The sequence below is a fragment of the Meriones unguiculatus genome, chromosome 10, assembly GCF_030254825.1.
Source record: "Meriones unguiculatus strain TT.TT164.6M chromosome 10, Bangor_MerUng_6.1, whole genome shotgun sequence".
Classification (NCBI taxonomy): domain Eukaryota; kingdom Metazoa; phylum Chordata; class Mammalia; order Rodentia; family Muridae; genus Meriones; species Meriones unguiculatus.
The window spans coordinates 45,134,062-45,156,217 of NC_083358.1; the positions used below are offsets into that span (position 1 = coordinate 45,134,062).

Sequence of the window (22,156 nt, forward strand, 5' to 3'; positions counted from 1 at the left end):
CGCATGCCCTCAGGGCTATGGCAGGCACCTGAGGCTAGGTTTTCTAAGAGCAGGTTACCCTCTGGGATAAAGCTATTAAAGCCAGCTGGGACATTCCCCTCCACCCCAGCAGGCTGTAGTTTCCAAGCTGTGAACATTACAAGGTAAATTAACAGAGATGGGGAAAGATGACTCAGCGGTTCTCCCACCCCACAGGTTTACAGAGGTGAGCTAATATGAGGCCCTTTGAAAAATCAAACACAGATGGTAACATTCTAAAACCAGACCCATCTTGCTACCTACTTGTGATTTATAAAAAGACTGCTGTATATAAAATATTGGGTATTGCAGACCAAATTAAGTGTTTTGCCTTGTAAATGCATGTTTAGTGAGCGCTAATGCAATCTTACTACAGAAGACTTGTTTTAGCAGTTTATTGTGAAGCCAACTACAACGAATGTCAGTGTCTTGTTTTAAAGTCCTGTCTTTGCACAAATGTACCAGTCAACAAGTGTATTTTATATACTCCATAAAATTACAAAAGAATGATGACAAGGGCCCAGCTTTGATTTCGAATGGTTTTACAGAGTCAAGGTGGCCAGAGGAAGGCAGTTTCCAAGCGTCTTGTCCACCAGCAGCTCTGAGAAGGGGCCATGGTCCAGCAGCGCACCGGCAGGTGCAGGTGTGCTGTCTTTCTAAGCAGATGAATGTTCCATAGACTCGGAAAAGCAGATTGGTCCTAACAGTGTAACCTACATCCTCAGTGGGGGAGCCACGCCTAGAATCTTCTTTTTCTGCCCCCGGGTATCTTTCATGTAGTGAGGTGTGGGCCAGCCAGGCAGTTCACCCACCCACTGTAGGTGCCGGCTAAGGAGCCTGCAGTGTCTGAGGCCACCGTGGGTCCCAACAGCACTCCCTTTCACCGTGTTATTTGAATCTAGCAAAGCTGAGTTGTTGCTTGGGCTGGTCACCTCATATACACTACTTTGAAATAAGGGTTGGAAAGCAAAAACTTCTGGCTACAGGCAACCAAAGCCTCACACACAGTGGCATCAACAAGGCCCAGACACTCAAGGATGTTAGTGGCAGAGCCTGCCTAAGAGGAGTCAGGAAGGTCTCTGCTGCCTGTAGCCACGTCCTGTAGAACAAAGCCACAAAAAGTTAAACACAGCTATAAGAAATGATGCCCAGGCAATTCTTGCTGGCCGAAGGTCCCCCCCCCCCATGGCGATACTCTTAACTGGCAGAAGTTCAAACTTTAATGGTGTCTCCATAGGTTGAAATTTTGTGACCTAGATTTTGTAATCTTAATATTTCCTAGTGTCATTTCCTTACCTTTTGTAGCAAGGCTTGCCAAATCCTGTGAGCCAAATGATAAAGTCTGTTTTTGGAAAGCAAAATTAACCCAAGTTGGGATGGAAACCAGAGGTGGCCTCCAGCTCTTCAGAATTCAAGAGCACAGGTTATGAACCCTGTGGTCCCCAGAAGGCCTGGAGAGCTCCAGACCAGCTAGACACACAGACATAACAGACCTATCTGTATGTTTCCTCCTCTTCTCCACCTCTCCCAGGAAGGCATTGGGTGTCATTTTATGCATGCATGTTTGACCAATGAACTTCACAGCATCAGGAGGGCCGAGTGCCTGAAGACATCTGTCACTCCTGTGGCCAGGCAGTGTTTGTGCTGTGTTCAGGGGCCTCTGGTGGAGGTAGAGCCTGTTTTGTTCCAAGTAAAGGAAGTCTGTGCTGTCCACAGGACTGGAGGATGTTTCAGAGTGCTTGACTGTTCATACCTCGCTCAGGATGGAGAAGGGGCGGTGTGGTACTCCCCAGCGGGACTTTCTGGAAATGGATTTAATTATATATATGTCATATTATGTGAAGTGGTCCCATTCTCAGTTGATTGTATAGCTCTTGCCTGGCATTAAAGCATGTTTATTATTTAATATCATTGTCTGGAGCATGAGATTTTTTTCTTACTAAGCTGCCTCAGCTGACAGTGTCTTGTGTCTTTCAGGTTTGAGGGTGGAAGAGTTTGAAAGCAGTTCTGGTCCATGTGTGTCTTCCTTACTTCCTTCTCAGCTTGGCCTTCACTCCCTCCCACTTTGTGCTTCTCCAAACATGAAGCACCAAAGCAAAACTCAGAAAAACTCCTCAGTAGGATCAGGGAAGCACTCAGGAAGCAAAGCAGGCAGATCTGTAAGTTCAAGGCCAGGCTGGTCTATGTAGTGAGTTCTAGAACACCCAAGGGTACACAAAGAAATCCTGTCTCAAAAACCAACCAAACTAAAAATACAACAGCAATATAATCCTTTCCCTTCCCACTCTGTTGGAGATTTAGTGGGAGAGATAACTAAATGTTCCCCCAAAGCCATCACATCAAGCTTTTCTCGTCTTGTTCCTATCACTGGCCTTGACTACAGCCCCAAAGGCTAATGCTATATGAACAAGAGCTACTAACTTGCTCCCTAGATTAGGAGGTACAATAGGCTCCTCACAGGCCAGCTAGACCTTTGGGGTACAGATGTGGAGGAGACTCTTTTCCTCCTCCACAGTTAGTCTCTGTGTGTAAGCAATATCTGAAACACAACATGTGATGATGAGGTGATGATGGGAATGTGGCCAGAGCCCTGAGGAGCCTGTATACCTACAACTCAACCATTTCCCCACTTTTGTAGCATCAATATGCCTGTTGCCTAGGACTTTCTGTACTGAGTGTTAATGTGTGGTGCATAGTTCCAGACCTTCCTCGGGTGCAGAGATAGTGACCATCAGGAGCTAACTAGGGGGCAGCTTGGAGCACCCAGGCCATGGGAAGGCTTAGCTCTATGAATTTCCAGGGAATATTTGATATTTTAGCATTTCTCTGTGACAAACAGTAAAAACACTCTAAGGTACAATGCAGCTGGACTTGCCAACCCCACTTAGTTAAATATTCCCTCCTATGCCCAAGATTGGGCCCATGGACATTTTAACATGGGTGGGGTTTGGGGTAGGGGGTAGGGACAGGGAAGAGACTCCACCCCTCCCTGAGGAGGAAGGGGAGACATTTTCCTTAGGGGTGTAACTTGGTGTAACAGTGATACTAAGTTGCCCATGCCCATGCTCTAAATAACTTTCTCCCCATGCTCACATAAGCAACTCTAAACTCATTGAGTCTACACACACACACACACACACACACACACACACACACACGGTGCACATGGAAACGTGGGAGACATGTGAAAGGAGCCTGGTTAGGAAAAATGAAGGGATCAGCAAGAGTGGAAGGGGAACAAACCAGAGTAATGAGGTATGAAAATGACCAAATCATACATGTGTGTAAATATCTAAATTAGTATATGCTAATAAAAATTCTCACCAGTACACACCACCTCCAGGAAGACAGGCAAATGGCCAGTCAGACCTCTCGCTGAACCTCAATAGCAACATCTCATCATTTGGCTGGATTCATACTGAGTGCTTGATGGGGCCACCAGTCAGCATAAGTGTGGCAGGCTTGGAAGTGTATGTGTGAGCTAGAGAGGCCTTGTTAGCAAAGGAGATGGCTGGAGGGGAATACCTAACTCAGGATCAAATACCACTATAAACACTTCATGGCGAATGGGAAATGTTCTTTCCCAAGTACCACGTGATGGATACTGATGCCCAATGAACATGGGTGGTGCTCACCCTTGGTGTCTTTTCACATTTCTCTTCTCTGCCTCTGGCTCATCAGAGGCCCCCACCGTCTTTCCTCAAATTCTTGACTTCCCAGTATTAACCATGGACCCATTTAGGGTTGCTTAGGAGTACAGAGCTGAAGAACCCTTTGGAATAGATGGAATATGTCACCAAAAATCTCCCCCAGTTTGGGGAGCTTGGGGAGGGGGGAGGAGGGGATAAGCACAGTTCACTGATGTCCACAGGGAAAGGAAGATGTGATAACACTCACATCCCCCCAAACGACCCATTCAGGCAGGTATGAAGAACAATCAGACCCAAAGATGAGGAAGGACATGGGTAGCAATAAAAAAAGACCATGGCCCATTTCTAATTACATGATCTTTCCAGAACTTTCCATAATAAACACTCTCCATCCACCCCAGGCCTGTTTTTCCCTAGCACTGATCTGAGCACAAAGGGCAGGGATCCCATTGGGGGTGAGGCCAGGGAAGGCTTTTTTGAGGCAAGATTTTAGTACTGTGCCTTAGAGAAGGGTGCTGTAGAAAATGCTAGCATTCTGCCTCTTGGAATGGCTGCTCCTGGAGATCATTGACGATACCAGCTGGAGCAGTGTGAATGCTGCATAATGAGGTGGCTAGCACAGGAGCCCCAGTATGGGTTTTCAAGGGTCAGAGAGTGTGGAGACGGAACTGAAGTAGGAGCCGTGCAGTTTCAGCCTCTCCGTAGCGGTTGGCACAGATCTAATGAAGCAGAAATAACCACAAAGTGCCAGAGAGAAGGGAGTGGAAAGAACCCACCTGAGAGGCCAGTCAAGGGCAGCTGTGCTGGCAGCCACCCTGGAGGCCTCTTGTTGCCCTTTGGCCCTCTTCTTTTGCAAGCCTGGTGTAAGGAGGAGGGAGAGCACTGGTAGGCAAGTCTCCACTGTATGAAGGACTGAAGGGGCAGGGACAGCCAAGACCCCAGGCTGGTGACTCTTCCCCACACCAGCAGCCACTGCCCAGAAAGCAGCAGACATAGCTGTTTGACTCATATTGTGAATATTTATTTTTTTCTTCTTAAAAATGTACAAAAAATAAAATAACATATTTATAGTTTATAGATTCCCCTCTTCCATTTACAAAACTATTAAGTTACATTTACTCTTTTTTTTATGTGGGAGTAGATTGTATACAAATCAGTCTCCCCTTGTTTGTCTTTCAGAAAGGGCCATTCTTAGAATTTGGCACAAACCTTCTTTTCCTGTTGCATGAAAAATAAATGTTTTAACTCATTTCATGCTTCCCAGGATTCTGCTTTGGGACATGTCTTAGTCTTTTAGGAACTGATTTCAAGATGGCAGCCCATTGTATATTTTTGTTGTTGTTGGTTCCAATTTCTAAACACTGAGGAAGTTTCAGTGGGGACATAGAATGAAAACACCTGCTTCATGTGTTCCCCAACCTTTTATGGATTACAAAAAAAAAAAAAGTTTGGGTGCGGTTAATTCGGGGACAAAGGAAAGACAAGCTTTTCTATCTTGCTATTTTTGTTCAGGAAATGATGCTCAGCAAAGCTCTGCTAATGCAGCGAGGGATGGATGCAGAGAAGTCCACCAACAGACACTCCTGGACCTGCCGCTGTACCCCTATTTGTGGTCCTGGCTTCATGTCCCTTGTTCTGGCTACCACAAGGACTGTAGTGACTCAGGACAAAGGCAAAGCCATCTCCAGCTGGTCCTCTGCCTCGGGGGAGATGGTCAGTTTTCCAGAAACTGGAGAGAAGAGCTGGGAGCCTGTCAGATCACTATAGATCTGTCTCCCTGGAATCCTGAGCCACCCTAAGGTCTGCCATTCATGTTTGGAGCTAACCCCAAGTGCTGTAGCATGGGAAGTGCATAGAGCATATATTTCCAACACTGAGTTTGTCTGCCTTAGATCAGAGCCCTGCTAGTGCCCTAGAGGGTCCCCAAGCTGCTGGTTCAGCAAGTGATGTGGGGTGGAGCAGAGGACTAAGCAGAGCTGAGCCCAGGATACAAACCTTTGGCAACACAGAGGGATTCGGAGCCCAGTGGGCTCTCAGAAAGGTGCCCCTGCTATTCTTTGGATCCTCTTGGTCATAGCACCTACTCTCCAGCCCATTCCTCTGCAGCTTTGGGTAGCTAGGCTAGAGTCAGCCTCGGCTGCTCGGGCTCTCAGGGGAAGGTGGGGCAAGAAGGCAGGAGCTGGAGAACAGAGCCTCCAGGTAAGACATCAAAGTGCTTCATAGACAAATTTGGACCTTTCCATGGAAGCTGCCCCATTATCCAGGCTTTGGGGTGGGATGTGCCTGACTATCCGAACTAGTGCTCAGCCCACAGTGTAACAAAAAAATCCCCAAACTACCAACCTGTCCTCTCAAAGAGAACTGAGGCCCACCATGGGGCATGCTGTTCAGGAAAGCCTTTTTCTCTTGCCCTCCCAAGGGCCAGGAGAGGAGGAAACAGCCTTAGCTCTCCAGTGTGCCTCTCAAAGCCAGTCTCAGAAGTTCCAGAAATCCCACACTTTCCACAGCCAGGGTGGACAGCCTCACCTCTTCCCATCTTCAGAAGCCAGAGGAAGCAATGTCTGCTGGTCACAGCCCAGCTGAGCTGCTGGCTCGCTTCGCAAAGGGGCCACTTGAGATGAAGGACATGCTTGTAAACTATGAGCCACTACTGTGTCCATCCCTTGTAAGCCAAGCAGTTCTGCAGCAGGCCCCAGGGATAGGACCCCAGTGCAAACCCTTGCGGAAACTTTGCATAAGCTTCAAGGTGTCTCACTCCAGTGCTAAAGAAGGCGCTGACAGCATGATCTTTCCTGAACAGCTCAAAGGACACTCTTAGACAACAGATCACCATGAGACAAAATGTGATGGCCTCAAGGGAGAGTCATGTCTGAGGGGAGAGGGCTCCATTTGGGGAAACAAGTCCTCAGCATGGCTCAGTGGAGAGTCCATCTTGGCATTCACCAGTCACATGATACCTTAAAGGCCTCTTTCCTAGCCTCCTCTCAGATAGAGCAGAATGCTCTGAGTCTCCAAGTATGTCCCCTCCAGGGCAATGGCAGTAAACATGCCCACATATCACAGGTAAAATATATTATTGCAATATTAGGTACAAATTATGTACATGGCTGTCAATCATACTTTGTGCTCCTTATTACTGACATGGTAGCGGAATGTCTTCCTGAACAAGGCCCAGTGGCTATTTGCTGAGATCCCCTGGAGGTATTTAAGCAAAATGACCTTCCTCAGAGCAACCTGAAGGTTCCAGGCCAGAAAATGGGTGTCCTCTTTACCCCACCCATGACGACTGTGCCAAGAAGCAGCTCATCTTGTCCATCCACTCAAGAAATGTGGAGAGGTAAGAAAAAAGGCATCGCAGTTCCCCAGGCTCTTCGAGATGAATGGACTAGCTGTGTTTCCCTTGAAGGGGGAACTCTGGAGGTCTCAGGTGGAGCTATCAGTAACTTGTAGAGTCCTGGAGGGCCTGGACTCCAGGCTCTTGGGGAAAAAATGGACAATAAATAAGGGCCTGACAGGCTTAAAGAACTTAGCCGAGGGATACAGGCTTCAGCTCCAAGCAAGTAGAAGAGTTGACTGTTGGTCTGTTGGTGGGCCTTGGGCCCTGCCCCCTTCCAAGCAGTCTTGTAACAGTCACTTGAGATGGGTGAGATGGGTCTCCAGGTTGTAGGGCAGCGAGCCCACCTCTCCCAGGAAGGAGTGCACCGGAAGCTCCTGTCAAGGGGACTTGGGCCCAGTGCTCAGATCTCCATAAGCGTGATCTTGAAGCCTTCCACCATGCTCTCCATGTTGAGGATGAAGGTGTCCTCATTTGAATAGTGTTCAATGATGTTGTCATCCATGTTCATCAGGATGCTGCCGAAATTGGGTGAGATGGGGTGGGGTAAGAAACAAAGCCAGTGAACAGAGGGCTTTATGCAAGAGCAGCCTTCAAGCTACTGACTAATCACATTCTTAGGCCCCTCTGTATTTTCATTACAAACCTCAACTGCCCTTGGCTGAACACACATGTACAGTAAAAGTTACATATGACTCTACAGCAACTATAAAGGCAAGTTTTATCAGCAGCGCTTTGCAAGTAAGAAACAACTCAGTAAGGTCAATGGCTCTCCAACTTCACCCAGCCAATGAACGCCTGAGCTGGGTCTAAAGCTGGCTTTGCCTCACCCCAAGCTACTTCACCTCTTCCTGGCTGCCTACTCCATGGTGGTTTGGTTTCAAGAAAACCAACTTCCAGAGTCTATCTGTGATTTTTTTTATATAAATTTTGTTTTTGTCTTATATTTGAGTGTTTTGCCTGAATGCATCTCTGTGTACGGTATGTGTGCATTGTGCATGGTACCCTCAGAGTTCTGAAGACCAATTTAATCCCCTGGACTAGAATTGCAGGTAGTTGTGAGATGCCATGTAGGTGCTGAGAATGAAACCAGGGTCCTGTGGAAGAGCCACACACGCTCTTAACCAGTAAAGTGTCCCTCCAGCACCTCTATCTGTGATTGAGAAGTGCCTGAGCCTGTCTCACTCTTGTTAGCCAAAGAGATTTCCACTTGAGAAAGAATGACTCCCTGAATCACTTTATAGTGGTGTCATCAGGGATGCTGCCATACCTTCAGTTTGTTCTTTTACGGAATTAAAAGGCACCCACGCTTAGTGGGCTGATGTTGGGATAAAAGCCTTATGCATAGGCCTTCACAGGCCCAGTGCTGAAAGGCAGTGCTATCAGCAGTGTGTTTGTCCACACTGAAGCTCTCTAGCCAGCAAGACTTGAGGCTTCACTCAAAGTGGTATCCCCAGCCTACTGCACTGATCTTGGAAAGAACTGCAGCACACATTCACCGAGTGTCTAACAGGAGTTCAAGTTTGATGCTCCGTCAGCCAAAGACTGCAAAATCAGAAAGCCCGAGAACCCAGGTCATATTTTCTTTATGAAAAGGGTCCAGAAGAGTTTTATGGTACCTACTCCCAAAGAGGAAGCCTTAGAAAGGTCTTAAGAGGGGCAGAGGAGAGGGAAGCACTTGATCCTTGAGGCCATTGAAGCGGCCCACCTCCCTGCAGGCATTGAATATGCTTTCTGTTTACTGAAAGTGAGACCTGGGGCAAATACTTAAGCAGGCCCTGGGCTTCATTCCTCCTCAGTGAGCCTGTGAGGAGGAAATGGAGCAGGGAACCCAGAGGCTCCTCACCACCCAACCAGGAAGGACTAACTGTTCACTGTTCCTTACCATGTGGGCGAGCAGCCTGACGCCCATTTGAGATTTCATTAATGATTACCTTGAAATAATTTCCTTTAGCCTCAGCTAATTTTTGTCCGTACTGTGTCACTCAGAAGCCAATGTGAAGAGCTACATGTAGTTCTGCAACGTCATTTTCCCCAATGTCCCACCACCTCTAGACTACTCCCGCCCATGTGAGGCTGTCAGTAGATGAAAGCACCTCGGGTGACATGTTAGAAATGCATTGTGGGTCTCCCTGCCTGAACTGCTAGCATCGTGGGCCACGGATGTGACAACAGGTAAAGCTATATTAAAAATGTACCTTGCAGACAGGGCAGCTAGCTGAGTTAGCTTTTTTCTTACCCATTTTTGCTCTTCTGATAAAGCTTTGTGATTTTCTCCACTGGCAGCCCATACTTCTCAGACAGCTGAAACATGAATAACAGGAAAGTGGTCAGCAGAGATCAGGGACACACTGGGATGCACAGCATTCCAGCTCAGACCTCACATCTGAGCACAGCACAGTCCCCTAATGAGACACGTCAGGAAATCTCATGATGAACACTTTCCCTGCACTAACTGCTGAGACCATTCAGCCCAAGCCACTGGCTTTATAGATTAGCAAAATGAGGCGTAGAGAAGTGAATGGAGCCCCAATCCACATTAGCAGCCACAGGGTCACAGCTCACTAACTATGGCCCTGACTAGTTTCACCAAGTCATTATTTCCTCTGCCCTTAGAAGGAAGAGAAATGCAGCTCATGCTTCACAGTGTGTCAGAGCCCATGTCTAGTGCCATCCCAATTTTGATTCTCCCTTTGGATAGATCTTAAATCACTCAGCAAAACAATCTTGATAAAAGTGGCATTTCCGATCCCTTGGAAAAAAAAAAACATCTACTCACAATGTTGGATTAAATAGGTAGCCATGCATCAAAACACATTTCAACTGAGCCACTTGCAGTGGTTCACCCCTGTGAGCCCAGCCCTGAGGTCAGCATGAGCGATGGAATGCTCTCCAGACCAACCTCAAGAGGTAGTGAGAGAAAAAGTTCAGGTGGATAAAAGATTTATATATGAAAGATGAGACCACTGAGACCATGAAAGCACAGGAAAAGATAAACATGAGTTCATTCTTCAGATAGCCATCATCCTAAGTACAGTTTTTCTGGGAGACATGACACCTGCAAAACAAGCCTGAATAGTAATAACTGTGGAATTCTGAAATATCAGTAGCTCAAACATACCACAAAGAAAAATAATATGCTGGGAAGCATTTTAAAATACAAACAATATATACAGAGCAAACTGCTTCGTTAAAAAGAACTCGATGGGGAACAGGGCAGAGAAGAAAGAAAAAAAACAGAAAAATTATATACAAGAAGAATATAATCAGGCAATAAGCATATGAAAACTGCACTGAACTTTTACTTAAAAATTTCAAATGAAAATAATGATAGGATAGTACTTTTAATTTAACTATCAAAAATGCAAATGAGCCAGGTGCCATGGCACACCCCTATAATCCCAGCACTCTGGAAGGCAGAGGCAGGTGGATCTGTGAGTTGGAGGCCAGCCTGGTCTACAAAGTGAATCCAGGACAGAAATCCTGTCTTGGAAAACCAAGCGGGGGGCAGGGGGAAGGAAGGGAATGAGAGATCCAGCAGGTTTAAACATTTTCTGCTTTTGGTTTACAGCTCTGATGGATCTGATGCCCTCTTTTGGCCTCCATATGTACCTGCACACACGGCAGACAAATGACACATTAAAAATTAATCTAAAAAATCTAAAACGAAACAAAACTGAAGTCATAATCTAATGTTGGTCAGAGCATGAGGAAACAGCAGTGTTCAGATTCTATATAAGGAATAGTGACCCTCAGCCTCCTGGAAAAGAAGTTTGACAGAAGCATAGTTTTTAAAAGTGAATATGAGCCATTGACATCATGTCTAGTAATCGGACATACAGAAATACTCTCATGCTCAAACATGTTTGGAACATACCTGTTCATAACAGAGGAAAGTCATAACAAATATGCATTAAATATCTTGACATTTTCTTCACTTACACTTTAAAAATTGCTAGCATATTAGAGGGGAAAATAAGTGAAAATTTGTCAATATAGTATAATCTTATCTGAATTTTTAATGTTTACATATATTTAAATGTATATAAAATATTTAAATGACATAGCAATTAATGATAGCTACATTGATAAATGGTCAGATTCAAGCTCCCTTTTACTTTGTATAATTCCACAGTGCTTATTTTTATGATTGTGTCATTTTTGTAAGTACAAAGTGGCAAGATGTATTCGAGAAAGATCTACTCCAACTATGTGCCATCCCCTCACTAGTGGCTCACAGGTAAGGTTGGGACCCAGACTTAGGAAGTGCAGCACAGGTTAGAAAAGGGCTGCAGAACCCTAGGGGAGAGCTGAGATCCTGAGAAAAGTTTGTTCCAGAGAACCCTAGGTTCCTGCCTTTCCATCCCTACCACAGGGCAGAAAGACCTCTTCACCATATGTACACTCAGAAGCAAGACAGAGAGGCAGGGTGATAAAGACAGACTAGACAAGTATCCTCTTGCCTGCGTGGGGCACATCACTGGTGGTCCTGATGAGGTTTCCCCACAGCCACAATAAGGCCCAATGAACAAAAGTTAACAAAACAAAACAACACACTTGTTGGCCAGTGGGATGGCTCAGTGGGTAAAGGCCCTCACCACCAAGGCTGGCCAGGTGAGCTCAACTCCAGAAACACAAGGTGGAAGGCAAGAACCTTGACTCTTGCAAGTTGTTTACTGACTTCCACATGAACGTGCAAATAAATAGAAAAGGCAACATTTCTCACAAGAGCCTGGAGGCAGCAAAGAAAACAGGCCTTGTGTTAGAAGGGCCTGTTTGCAGAAAATGTAAACAAACAAATAGGCAGATAAAATGAGAAGCAGATGAGTAGCAGCTGGAGAGGCAAAAGCTAAGGGAAATGAATGGACACAGGAAGTCTCAAAAACACACACGCATGGTGGAAGACTTAATTCAGAATTGGAGAAATTTAGCAGATAAATTACAATGACACGGTTGGTCTAGTTTATATAATAGTAAATGCATATACACATACATACTGAATTTCCCAAAGATACTCTGTCATATAATGTGTAACAAAGACAATTGAACCATAATTCAATAAAATGAGAAATAAAAAGTTGAGAAGTTAATAAAAAATGTTAAGCCTCTCAGGAATACTTTACATTGCCTCTACTCTCTTCTCTCTTCCTCCCATTGAGGCCCCTACACTATTTAGCAAGCCCCTTGATGTCCTATTTGCATATGCAAATAAAAGGGAGCCACTTCCATTTTAGACAGGTTGATAAGAGTGCTTTCCTAGTATACACAAGGCTAGGTTTGAGCCCCAAGACCACATAAACTGGGTGTGAAGGGTATCTGTACAATCTCAGCACTGCAGGTGGAGCATATGTTCAAGGTCAACCTCCCCTGCATAGCAAGTTTTGAAGGCAGCCTGGGACACATGAGACCCAGAAAGAGATGGAAGAAGGGAGAGGGAGGAGGGAGAGAGAGAGGAACCCGGTATGGTGAGCTAGCTCTGTCTTTTGAGCTCTGAACTGAATTCAGTTCTTGCTGAAATGGCAAGGCTCTCAAGAGTGACCTCACTTCCTTACTCATTCACTGGGGATCTAGAACCACTCAGTGAACAGAACTAGTTCTCAGAAACTCCTTGAGAGCAGCCTGCTTCCACATTATTTCCTGATTACTTCCTCAGCATAGCTGGCCAGAGCCACAGCAAGACGATGCACAGAACTCGGATAGGACAACATACATACACCCATACTTAAATTAGCCTCAAACCAGAACCTTTCTATGCCTTTCCCACACAGCAACTAGCTTGTTTTTTGGTGGTGTGGATCACGGATATTTTGTGGTGCATTAGCATTCGGCCTGCAGGGTGGAAAGCTGGCTCAGCGGCCAAGAGCACTTGTTCTTCTTGCAAAGGACTCGGGTTCTATTTCCACAAGGATGTTTACTACTTCCTCATCAGTAGGGACAGATGTGCACAGACATACACACAAAATAATGAATCTTTAAAAATTTCTGTATGCATTTCACAGTATGGGCTGCACTCACCCACCGCACTGGATGCTACTCATCTTATCCCTACATCATATCTGATGCACTATCCTACATCACAGACACTTTCTACCATCTTGGTGACTGCCTTTCATAATGCCATTGCTTTTCTTTGTAATTCTGTTTTAGTTTAGATACTTAAAAGCACTCTCAAAGAGTCAATGGATTTGAAATTGCAAAAGGCACCCATGGCACAAAAATGTAGGAAGCCCTGGATAGCATTCCTTTCTGTGCATAGTGCTTGCTGCATGTGTACGTGTGCTGGGAGTAGGGGGAGGGGGAGGATGGAGTCCCCAGTATTTTCACCTAATTATTCTCACTCAGTTGCCTTCTAAGATTTGGCTTTGGTTAGTGTCACTTGCAATTTCTTTTTAATTTTCAAGTGAAAAAGTTTGCTTACTCAACAGCAGTAGTCTCATGTCTGTTCAGTCGCCCTTTTTTCTAAAAGAAAAAGGAATCGATTCCTGGCTCCTCTTTTCAGTAATTAGGCTCTCCACTCTCCAAAGCATGTACTTGGCAAAGGGCTGATCAATCAACTGTCTATCCCACCTCTTTCCCAGATGCTTATTATCGATTCTTGCTTTCCCTTTACTCTTTGTGTGACTGGCATTGTTTATTCTTCTTTTATGTAAACATATGGACATCTGCCTACCTAGACTTGAGTTGATGGAGAGCTTAGGGTGGTGCCACCATTTGGGGTAGAGCTTGGTAAAAGAGGCACCTATGTCTTCCAGCCTCATTTTCCCTATCTGTAAAATGGTGATGATGCTATTTCCATGCCATGTTCATAGGAGTATGACAATAATTAAAAGGAGCCTGTAGCACTCAGCATGTTGGGACATACTCTGCGAATAGCAAACATTTGCAACAAACATTGTGCCCAAGGCCTGAGGATATGCAACTGACAGCAAGAGACAAACCCCTCGGGACTGCATATTCTACTGGAGAAAAGAAGGAAGGAACACCCAACCAATATTAGGTATGCCAGGTGGTCTGGCTTCTTTCCTCTTGCAGTAGCAAAACATTCTGACCATCAGCAACTTGAGGACAAAGTTTATTTCCTCTTATACCTCAAATACCAGTCTGTTACTGAGAAGCTAAAAAACTCAAGCAGGAAGTAAAGCAGAAAGGCAGAAAGGAAAGCTGCTTACTGGTTTTCTGACTGGCTCTTGCTCAGCCGTCTAGAGACAGTGCTGACTCAGCAGGCTGGGTCTTCCCATATCATTCATCAGTCAAGACAATTTTTCACAGAAATGGCCAAAAGCCAGTCTGTCTCAGGCAATTCTTCAACTGAGGGTCCCTTGTCCTAGGTGACTCTAGGTCATGTCAAGTTGACAATAAAAACTGATCAAGACACCAGGTTGAAATAAAATAAAGCAGGTGGAGGCACACAGAGAAGAGGTGTTATTTATGTGAGTGGTCTGACAGGCCCCACGAGCTGGGGGTAAGCAGCCCCAACATCGTGATATGAAAGAAGAGCATCCTGGCAGAGGGGACAGCATGTGCAAGAGCCCTGAGGTCTGAGTGGCTTCACTGACCTCCAGAACAAGCTCCAAGGTTCTGTGGTCAAAGTTCACTCTTCATAAGGTTACTATGTGGTGGTTTCAGGAATGGCCCCCCTAGACTAGTGTGTATGAATGCTTGGCCCACAGGAAGTAGCACAGTTAGGAGGTATGATCTTTTGCTTGCTGCTGTGTATGCTTGTGGTAAGAGCCAGGCAAGCTCTGAAACAGTCTCAAGAAACAGCAAGCCCACACACCTCAGTGGTTAAGTGGTTAAAGTGCCTGCCACACAGCATGGGGACCTGAGTCTGGATGTCCAAACTGCACGTTTAGCCAGATGCTGCAGTGCACACCTGCAATGGCCGAGCTCCCATGGACTTGCAGCAGGTGCTACAGCAGAGACTGAGCCTGTCTCAATCAGGGGGAAGCTGAAGTGACCTCAGTGTTGTCCTCTGACCTCCACACATGACACAGCCCATGCTCACTGATGAAAACACATGTGCACACACATACACACAAACACCAGTTTTTTTAAAGTGAGCATACCACCTTCTAGCTAACCGAGCTACTGCACCCATCATGTGGCCTGGCTCACAGGCTGTAGGACATCCATGTGGGCTACAGAAAGTCACCACCTCGGAACTGTTCATGAATCTGTCTGATATGGTACCTTCTGATTCAAATACCAGTTCACACCTGAAGGAAGGGTGGAAACACAGTTGTATTTTTTTTAGGTGACAGAGTCACATTTCATCACTGTCAATAATTATTTTCTTTTTTTAAAAAGTAAAAGACTACTTTAAAAACAAAACCAGAAAAAACGAGGGCACGTATGACATGAAAGAAGAAAAGAGACTGAAGGAGGTTGCCAGAGGTTGGGGACAAGAGGTGGGAAGACTGAGGGAGGAGAGTGTACTAAAAATCACTTTGTTCAAAAATGTTTTAATCTAATGTCTTGTATGCTAATGACAAAACTGCAATAAAATAAGTAAAAGGGAACATATATCCAAGTAACAGAGTCATGGCTGAAGACAGGGAATACTGACCACTCTACTGTACTCTTGACACGTTTACATATGTGGATTCATTTCACACAAACACATATCACCCACCCATATTTATGCCACTAACAATACGGACATCTATACAGTCTGCCCTCGATAACTGCAAGCAGCACCCACAGGGTTAAGTGACTAAAGATCAAAAGTATTTTATAAAAGTTGTGCTTGTGCTGAATATGTATAGATATTTTTTGCCATTACTTCTTAAACAATGTTATCTACATAGCTTTTACATTCATCAGGTAGTGTAACTAGGGATGGTTTAAAGCAGATGGAGGATTGCCGAAGTTGCGTAGGAATATGCTATTTTATATAAAATACATGGACTTGAGTACTCATGAAGTTTAGTATTATGGAAAGTTGTGAAACAAATTCTAGATATGGAGAGATGATGTATAAATTTATGTATTCATTTTATGCATACATATTACAATATATAGGAATACACATACATTACACATGCATATTATATACCCATGTACATATTTATTATAACATACAAACATGTACTGGTAAATGTGAGTATAATAAAATATCCTGGTTCTCGGCGGATCCACATTCCAGTCAGTTTTCCTACCTCACACAGAGACACAAATCAACTCAGGATAGAATTACATTAGCTGGAGAAATGGCTCAGTGGTTAAGAGCACTGCCTGTTCTTCCAGAGGACCTGAGTTCAATTCCCAACACCCACATGGCAGTTTACAACTGACTGTAATCCAGCTCCAAGTGACTTGACACACTTACACAGACATATATACAGGCAAAACACCAATGCACATAAAACAAATAAATCATTTTTAAAAAGAGAACTACATTAGTAAGCTCTAGTGTTCTTCAAAAGACACCATCTCCATCACACGCTGATGGTCCCCTTCGACAGAGCCTGTGGTCTTGACACCCCTAAGGTCAATGAACTTGGTTTGTAGATCACTACCAGCCCACTTGTGGACCCTGAAAAGGCTCTTCTTGACCACCTTTCCCACTTGTAACACTCCAGAAGCAAGCAGGTAGTTTGTGTTAAACGTTAAGGAAACTTTTTTGTTCCAAGTTGAAAGGAAGATGAAGCCAGAATTGCCTGAAGACTATGACTAAAGCCATGGAGGGAACCTGAAGTTTCCAAGGCTTGCAGCTCTCTCTACCCATTCCCCTGCCTCACCCCCATTTACCATCTACCAAAACAACACAGGAGTTGAAGGGAGGCTGAAAAGTTAGAAAAGTTGCTGTTGAGTAGGTGAAGTGACCTTTTGTTCCACAGTGGTCCAGTGTGAACACATCTTCAGGGTACTTATGAAAGTAGACAGAGGTTACAGAAGGAAAAAAAGACACCAAGGACCAAAGCAGGATCCCAGCATAGCACAGCAGTTCAAACCTGTTCTAGATCTGTGGTATCCATCCCTCAGGCTGTTCTAGGAGTTGGTTAAATATGGATTCCTACAAGGCCTCGTGGTATATGCTTACAGTCCCATAATCCCTGTGCTCAGAAAGGTGAGGCAAGAATCCAGGTCAGCCTGAATCTTCAGCAACATTGCCTCTTCAGCAGGAAGGACTAAGAATGTGCATTGAAATAACCTCTAGATACTCCTATAAACAATTATTTTATCTGCTCTTAAAAACCAGACTAAGGTATGGAAGTGGACAATGATGTTCAGAGAAATCTGACTATTTTACATTATTTTGTAGACCATTTATCCATCCTTCAGCAATTTCAAGGTCATTAAAAAAAATCTTGGTCCATCCCTTCTGGGCCTTTTGTAGTATCTGTTCTTTCTAATCAGTTTAAAATTCAGAGCCCATGATGGTGGTGACACAGCCTTTAGTCCTGGCACTACCGGGGCAGAAGCAGGTGGATCTCTGAATTATATAGGCCAGCCTTGCTTATACAGTCAGTGAATTGCAGGTCAGCTGGGGCTACACAGTAAGACCCTGTCTCAAAACAAAACAAACAACAAAAATCATAGTTCATTAGAAGTTCCATAGTCTTTCTTGCATTTGCTTCTGGATTTGTTTCTGCTCTGAGTAGAATAGAAATCAATAGTCCCCACAAGTCACGACAAATAAAAAGCTGCCAAGCCTCCTCCTGCGCTTTCTGGAGAGTGACAGTGCTGCTCTGCTCAGAATGACCAGGGTCATGAAATGCCAGGGTGGGAGCAGTATGAAACCCACCGTGGCCACATTCTTCTAATTTTTTTCTGATTACTACTCAGAACTGTAGATAGACACTCACAATACATTCACAATATCACACAGCTGTTCTCTCAAGTTCCAAAACATTCTCATCACTTCCACAGGAAATGCACTAGTGTAGATCTTCCTTCTGCTCCCCAACCCATGGCAAACTTGCCTGCTTTCTCTCTCCCAGAAGTCATTGATTCTGGACATTACTGATAAATTAAATCGTGTAATAGAGGGCATTTTGTGTCTTCCTGCCAGTTTTACTCTGTATATACTCCTAAAGAATTGGAAACAGATGTCCAAACAGAAAGTAGCCCATGAGCATTCACAGCAGGGCATTCTCAGGAGCAACTCAAGAAGGAAAAGCACATGGACCTGTCAGCTGAATGAATGAAAAAAGAATGAAGTATGTTGTGTTCATACAGTGAATGATTACTCTGCCAGTAAAGAGAAGGAAGCGCTGGTTTGTAGCATGTTCTAGCATGGACACACACCAGGGAAAAGTACAAATGAAAGTGATCTCAGGCCACTGTGTTGTGTGGTCTACACATAGGAACTTCCTCACGTACTGCAGTGTTCAGCCATAAGCCCAAATATCCCATCCGATGCATTTCTCAGACCAGCAGCCCCCAGGAGAGGTGAGAGGCAGCGCTGGTCCCCATCACTGCCACAGCCTATCCCCTACTGCACAGCTGTCTCTGAAACTGCTCATACTGAGGCACAGTCAAAGCTAGGTGAACAGCGTGTGAATAAAACACAGCTTTCCCTAGGTCGTGCTGCTAACCCTGGCCTAGGGCAGCGGAGAGAAGGGGAGAATCATCTCAAACCACTGCAGTTCTGCAGCAGATCTTTCCCCATAACCAACATGTTCTCTCTCCACTTTGGAATACGCTACCCAAGCCAACAAGGCACCATACATTTTTTGGTTTGTGTTTATTTGTACACTATATGCACCTAATTTGGTTTTATTAAAACAGATAAACAAAAGCCCCATGTTATCCTTCCTCCAAAGCATCTGACTGGGATGATTAGTCTGGAACCAATAGGAATTTGGCTGTTATTCCAAAAGTCTGTCTTAACACGCTGATAGGCTGACACAGACATGGATATTTACAAAGAACTCGACTCTTCACTTTCTTTCTGATTCTGGAGCCACCTAAGTTCTGCCCAGGTGGCAGGGAAGGGACTCTGGAGGCTGAGGGGGCTGTGGCTTACCGCTTCCATCAGGCCCTTCACTGTGGGCGATCTCAGCATCAGGGCGTCCAACACGTCATCACTCTCCTTCCGCACGTACAAAAGCACTGCAAGAGAAGGGGACAGCCAGCGTGACTCCTGTCACATGGGAGTCTCAAGCTGACACCACCTGCTCTGCCAAAAGGCCAATGACTACTGGGATGTACCAGCTCTGACACCTAGATCCACACTTTAGTTTCTCAAGAAAGGCACACAGTCTCCTCATGACTACTGTTCCCTGTGCTCATTCAGTGAATACCACTGAAGGCTCCTGGGTGCCATAGGCTGTATATACCAAGAGCTGAGGTTGAGGCAGAGAGCTAATAGACCCCATTCTCTGCCTTTAGGGAGTTTATGGTCCATTAGGAGAGACAGGCAGGTACCAGATGACCTAGACACCATTGTGAGAGTCATAAAGAAAGAGCCAAAAAGAGGATGCTTTCCAGACAGCTCCTACCATGGTGAAGTGAGGGAGAAGGCTAAGATACTCAAGTATCTCTGAGTTGTGAAGAGCATAGAAGCACCAAATCTAGAAAGGAATGACACCAGGAGAAGAGAAGGTCAGGCAGACATTCTCCTGCACAGGGTAGCACCTAGGACAGTCCAGGAAGAACTTAGGATGCAGAGAATCACAGATTTGGGTGCAAGTCCAGCTCAGCCCCTGCTGTGACCCTAATGACTTAATCTTTCCCTGTCTGGATAATCTGTGAAGTAGGACACTAGCATCCAGCACATAGGTGCCTGCTGCCAGTTCTGGGAAATAAGGTCCATGTGGTAGGCTTCATCTAGGCCCAGCACACAGAGAGGCTCAGTCTTCAACCTACAGAAGCAACCAGGAAGTAGGTGTGGCCCCTGTGCCCTCCAGCGAGGGCATAGCTTTTCCTTTCACTTCTCTGTAAGAGCTCTGAACTGGGGAGTGTGCAGGCTAAGATGGGCAGGCACTGCCGATCTCAGCAATGTAAATGGACCTCGGGAGGCTAAGATGCACCTGTGGGGTCCCACAAACATGGTCACCCTTGCTTCTGCTTCCCCTGACCACTGAGTCCTCCTCCTGTGCCCACCACTCCAGCAATCATGCTGAAAGGGCAGCTTCCAGAAAACAAAAACAAACAAAACAAACAAACAAACAAACAAAAAACTGGCCACTGTCATTCAGGTGCAGTCCGGCATTCCAGAGGGCTACTCTTTTTATCCTCTGGCAGCAGCATAACTTCCCACCCAAGGGAAGAAAAAGCTGAAACCCCTCATCTGTCCACACTAGGGAAAACTGCCCCAGGCAAAAACAATAACAGCAAAACACTGGTGAGCCTACATCTCAACTATCATCTTAAATCCACCTAGCTACCATCACCATCGGCAGAAAAACATAGGCAGGACTGGGAAATGAAATCAGCCAAATCCAAACTCCATGTCTCCCCTCCCCCTCCGTCCCAAAGGCTTTCTTAAAGCTGTGCATATAAAGGCCACATTGACAGGGGTTCTGCCCAAACTCCCTTCTGTGGCCTGTGAATGTTCAGCTAGATGGCGGTGACTGTGGTAACGGGAGGAGAGGCAGAGGAAGGAGAGAGGCAGACTTGGGCACTGGTGCCTTCTTTATCAAACATCAAAACAGAAGTGCCGAGTAAATATGCAGACTGACTGCATTTCCTACAAGTTTACAACTTTAGTCCCTTGAAGCAATCCTGCATCACTTCCATGTCAGTTAAGCTGCCTAGAACCCAAAGGCTATCAGAAAAGGAGGCAATGTGAACAGTGTGAGAAAAATACTTAGAATGCGGACCCTGGCTACATCCAGATAAGGAAGAGTAAACTCAAGAGGAAGACATACTGGTAGCTATTACTTGGTGGAAATTCTGTAACTTCTTGAAGCTCTCAACAACAGAAAGAGAGGGAAAGAGCAACTTCCATCAGGATGACCCTAGAGAGATTACATTCTATTAAAATTAGCACTACTAATAAATAGCCTCAGCTTGAACCATTGCTTTTCCTGTTGCTCAGGGGTGGCTGGTAAGAGCTCAGGTGCTTCATTTTGTTCTGTTTTGTTGAGCAGGTGGGGCAGTCTCAGCCTTCCCCTGTCAGGCTTGCTGACAGCTAGCCTAGAGGCCATACTGGGCTCCAGACCGTTAGAGGGCTTGCCCACAGAGCCAGTTTTCATTAGATTTATTCTGGGGTGTACCAATGGCAACAATCCTGCCAACCACAACAGGAACCAGCACTGAACATCCCAGACATCACACAGCCAAAGGCAGGCAGCCTCTTGTGGAGCCCCAAAATGACTCTGACCCAGTTACCCTGACAAGTGGCTGCAAAGGAAAAACAACCTGTAACGATGGCTTTGCTGTTAACTGTCACCATTCTTCTTGAGCGACTGCTAAGAGCAAGGGCCCAGTGATGTCTCCATCCTTCTCCAAAGAGAAGCTCTTGGAGGTAGCGTGGAGGTGGTTCTTACCGCTGGTAGGTTACAGCGCCCTCTGTGTCTGAATTCAAAGTTTCAGAAGCCATACCTTAACTTTTACTTATAGGCCAATACAATTTGTAGTGGCAATTTTGGTGGCAGTTTCACAAGCTTTGAAAAATAGTTATTGGACCAGCTACCAGGCTGTAAATATAATTCCACACACCAGTGTGACTCCTAGTTTCCCTATGACTCTGCCCTATTCCTAAGTAAAGTCAGGGAGGAAAAGACACCAAGGAATGGAGGTGAAAACAAGTGATGGTGAACTGGGAGCCACCATCTCATATGGCCGTGCCCAACCTTTTGTTGTTAATTGTTTTATCTATTGAATATCTCTGAATCACTGGTTCATGAGACGCACTCACAGAGCCAATGTCCTCTGAACTATGTATTTCCCTGCTGGAGGAGTTGGGAGCCACATAACCGTTCCTCCAAGGCCTGTAATGGAAAAGCCTGTAACCTCCCATATGAGGGAAAGCCCACCAGGATTGGGAATGGTTCAGTCTCAGGGAGTGAGTTCTTGACAAGACACTCCCTAACCTTCACACCAGTGGCACACAGGAAGGAGAGATACCTCGCTTTACGTTTTCTTCTTTAATCTGCTTAGACGGTGTCGGACCAAACTCCTCTTCCATGGGCCTGAACATCCGTTTAACAAGGACGCTGCTGCTGGAGAAGACAGGCAGAAATGGTTAAATACATCAGAGAGT

At 45.4% G+C, this 22,156-nt stretch overlaps 1 protein-coding gene across 1 annotated transcript in view; it reads right to left on the bottom strand.

Annotated features, from left to right (window-relative positions):
- Nucleotides 1–7,405: 7,405 nt before the first annotated feature.
- LOC132657110 (grainyhead-like protein 2 homolog) overlaps nucleotides 7,406–22,156 on the bottom strand; it is a 51,792-nt gene continuing 37,041 nt past the window's right edge. Inside the window, exons 7-10 of the mRNA XM_060393329.1 lie at nucleotides 22,021–22,115; nucleotides 18,974–19,059; nucleotides 9,242–9,306; nucleotides 7,406–7,520 (exon numbers count right to left, since the gene is read on the bottom strand). Of these exons, the coding sequence (XP_060249312.1) occupies nucleotides 7,406–7,520; nucleotides 9,242–9,306; nucleotides 18,974–19,059; nucleotides 22,021–22,115 (361 nt within the window). The remainder of the gene's footprint in view (nucleotides 7,521–9,241; nucleotides 9,307–18,973; nucleotides 19,060–22,020; nucleotides 22,116–22,156) is intronic.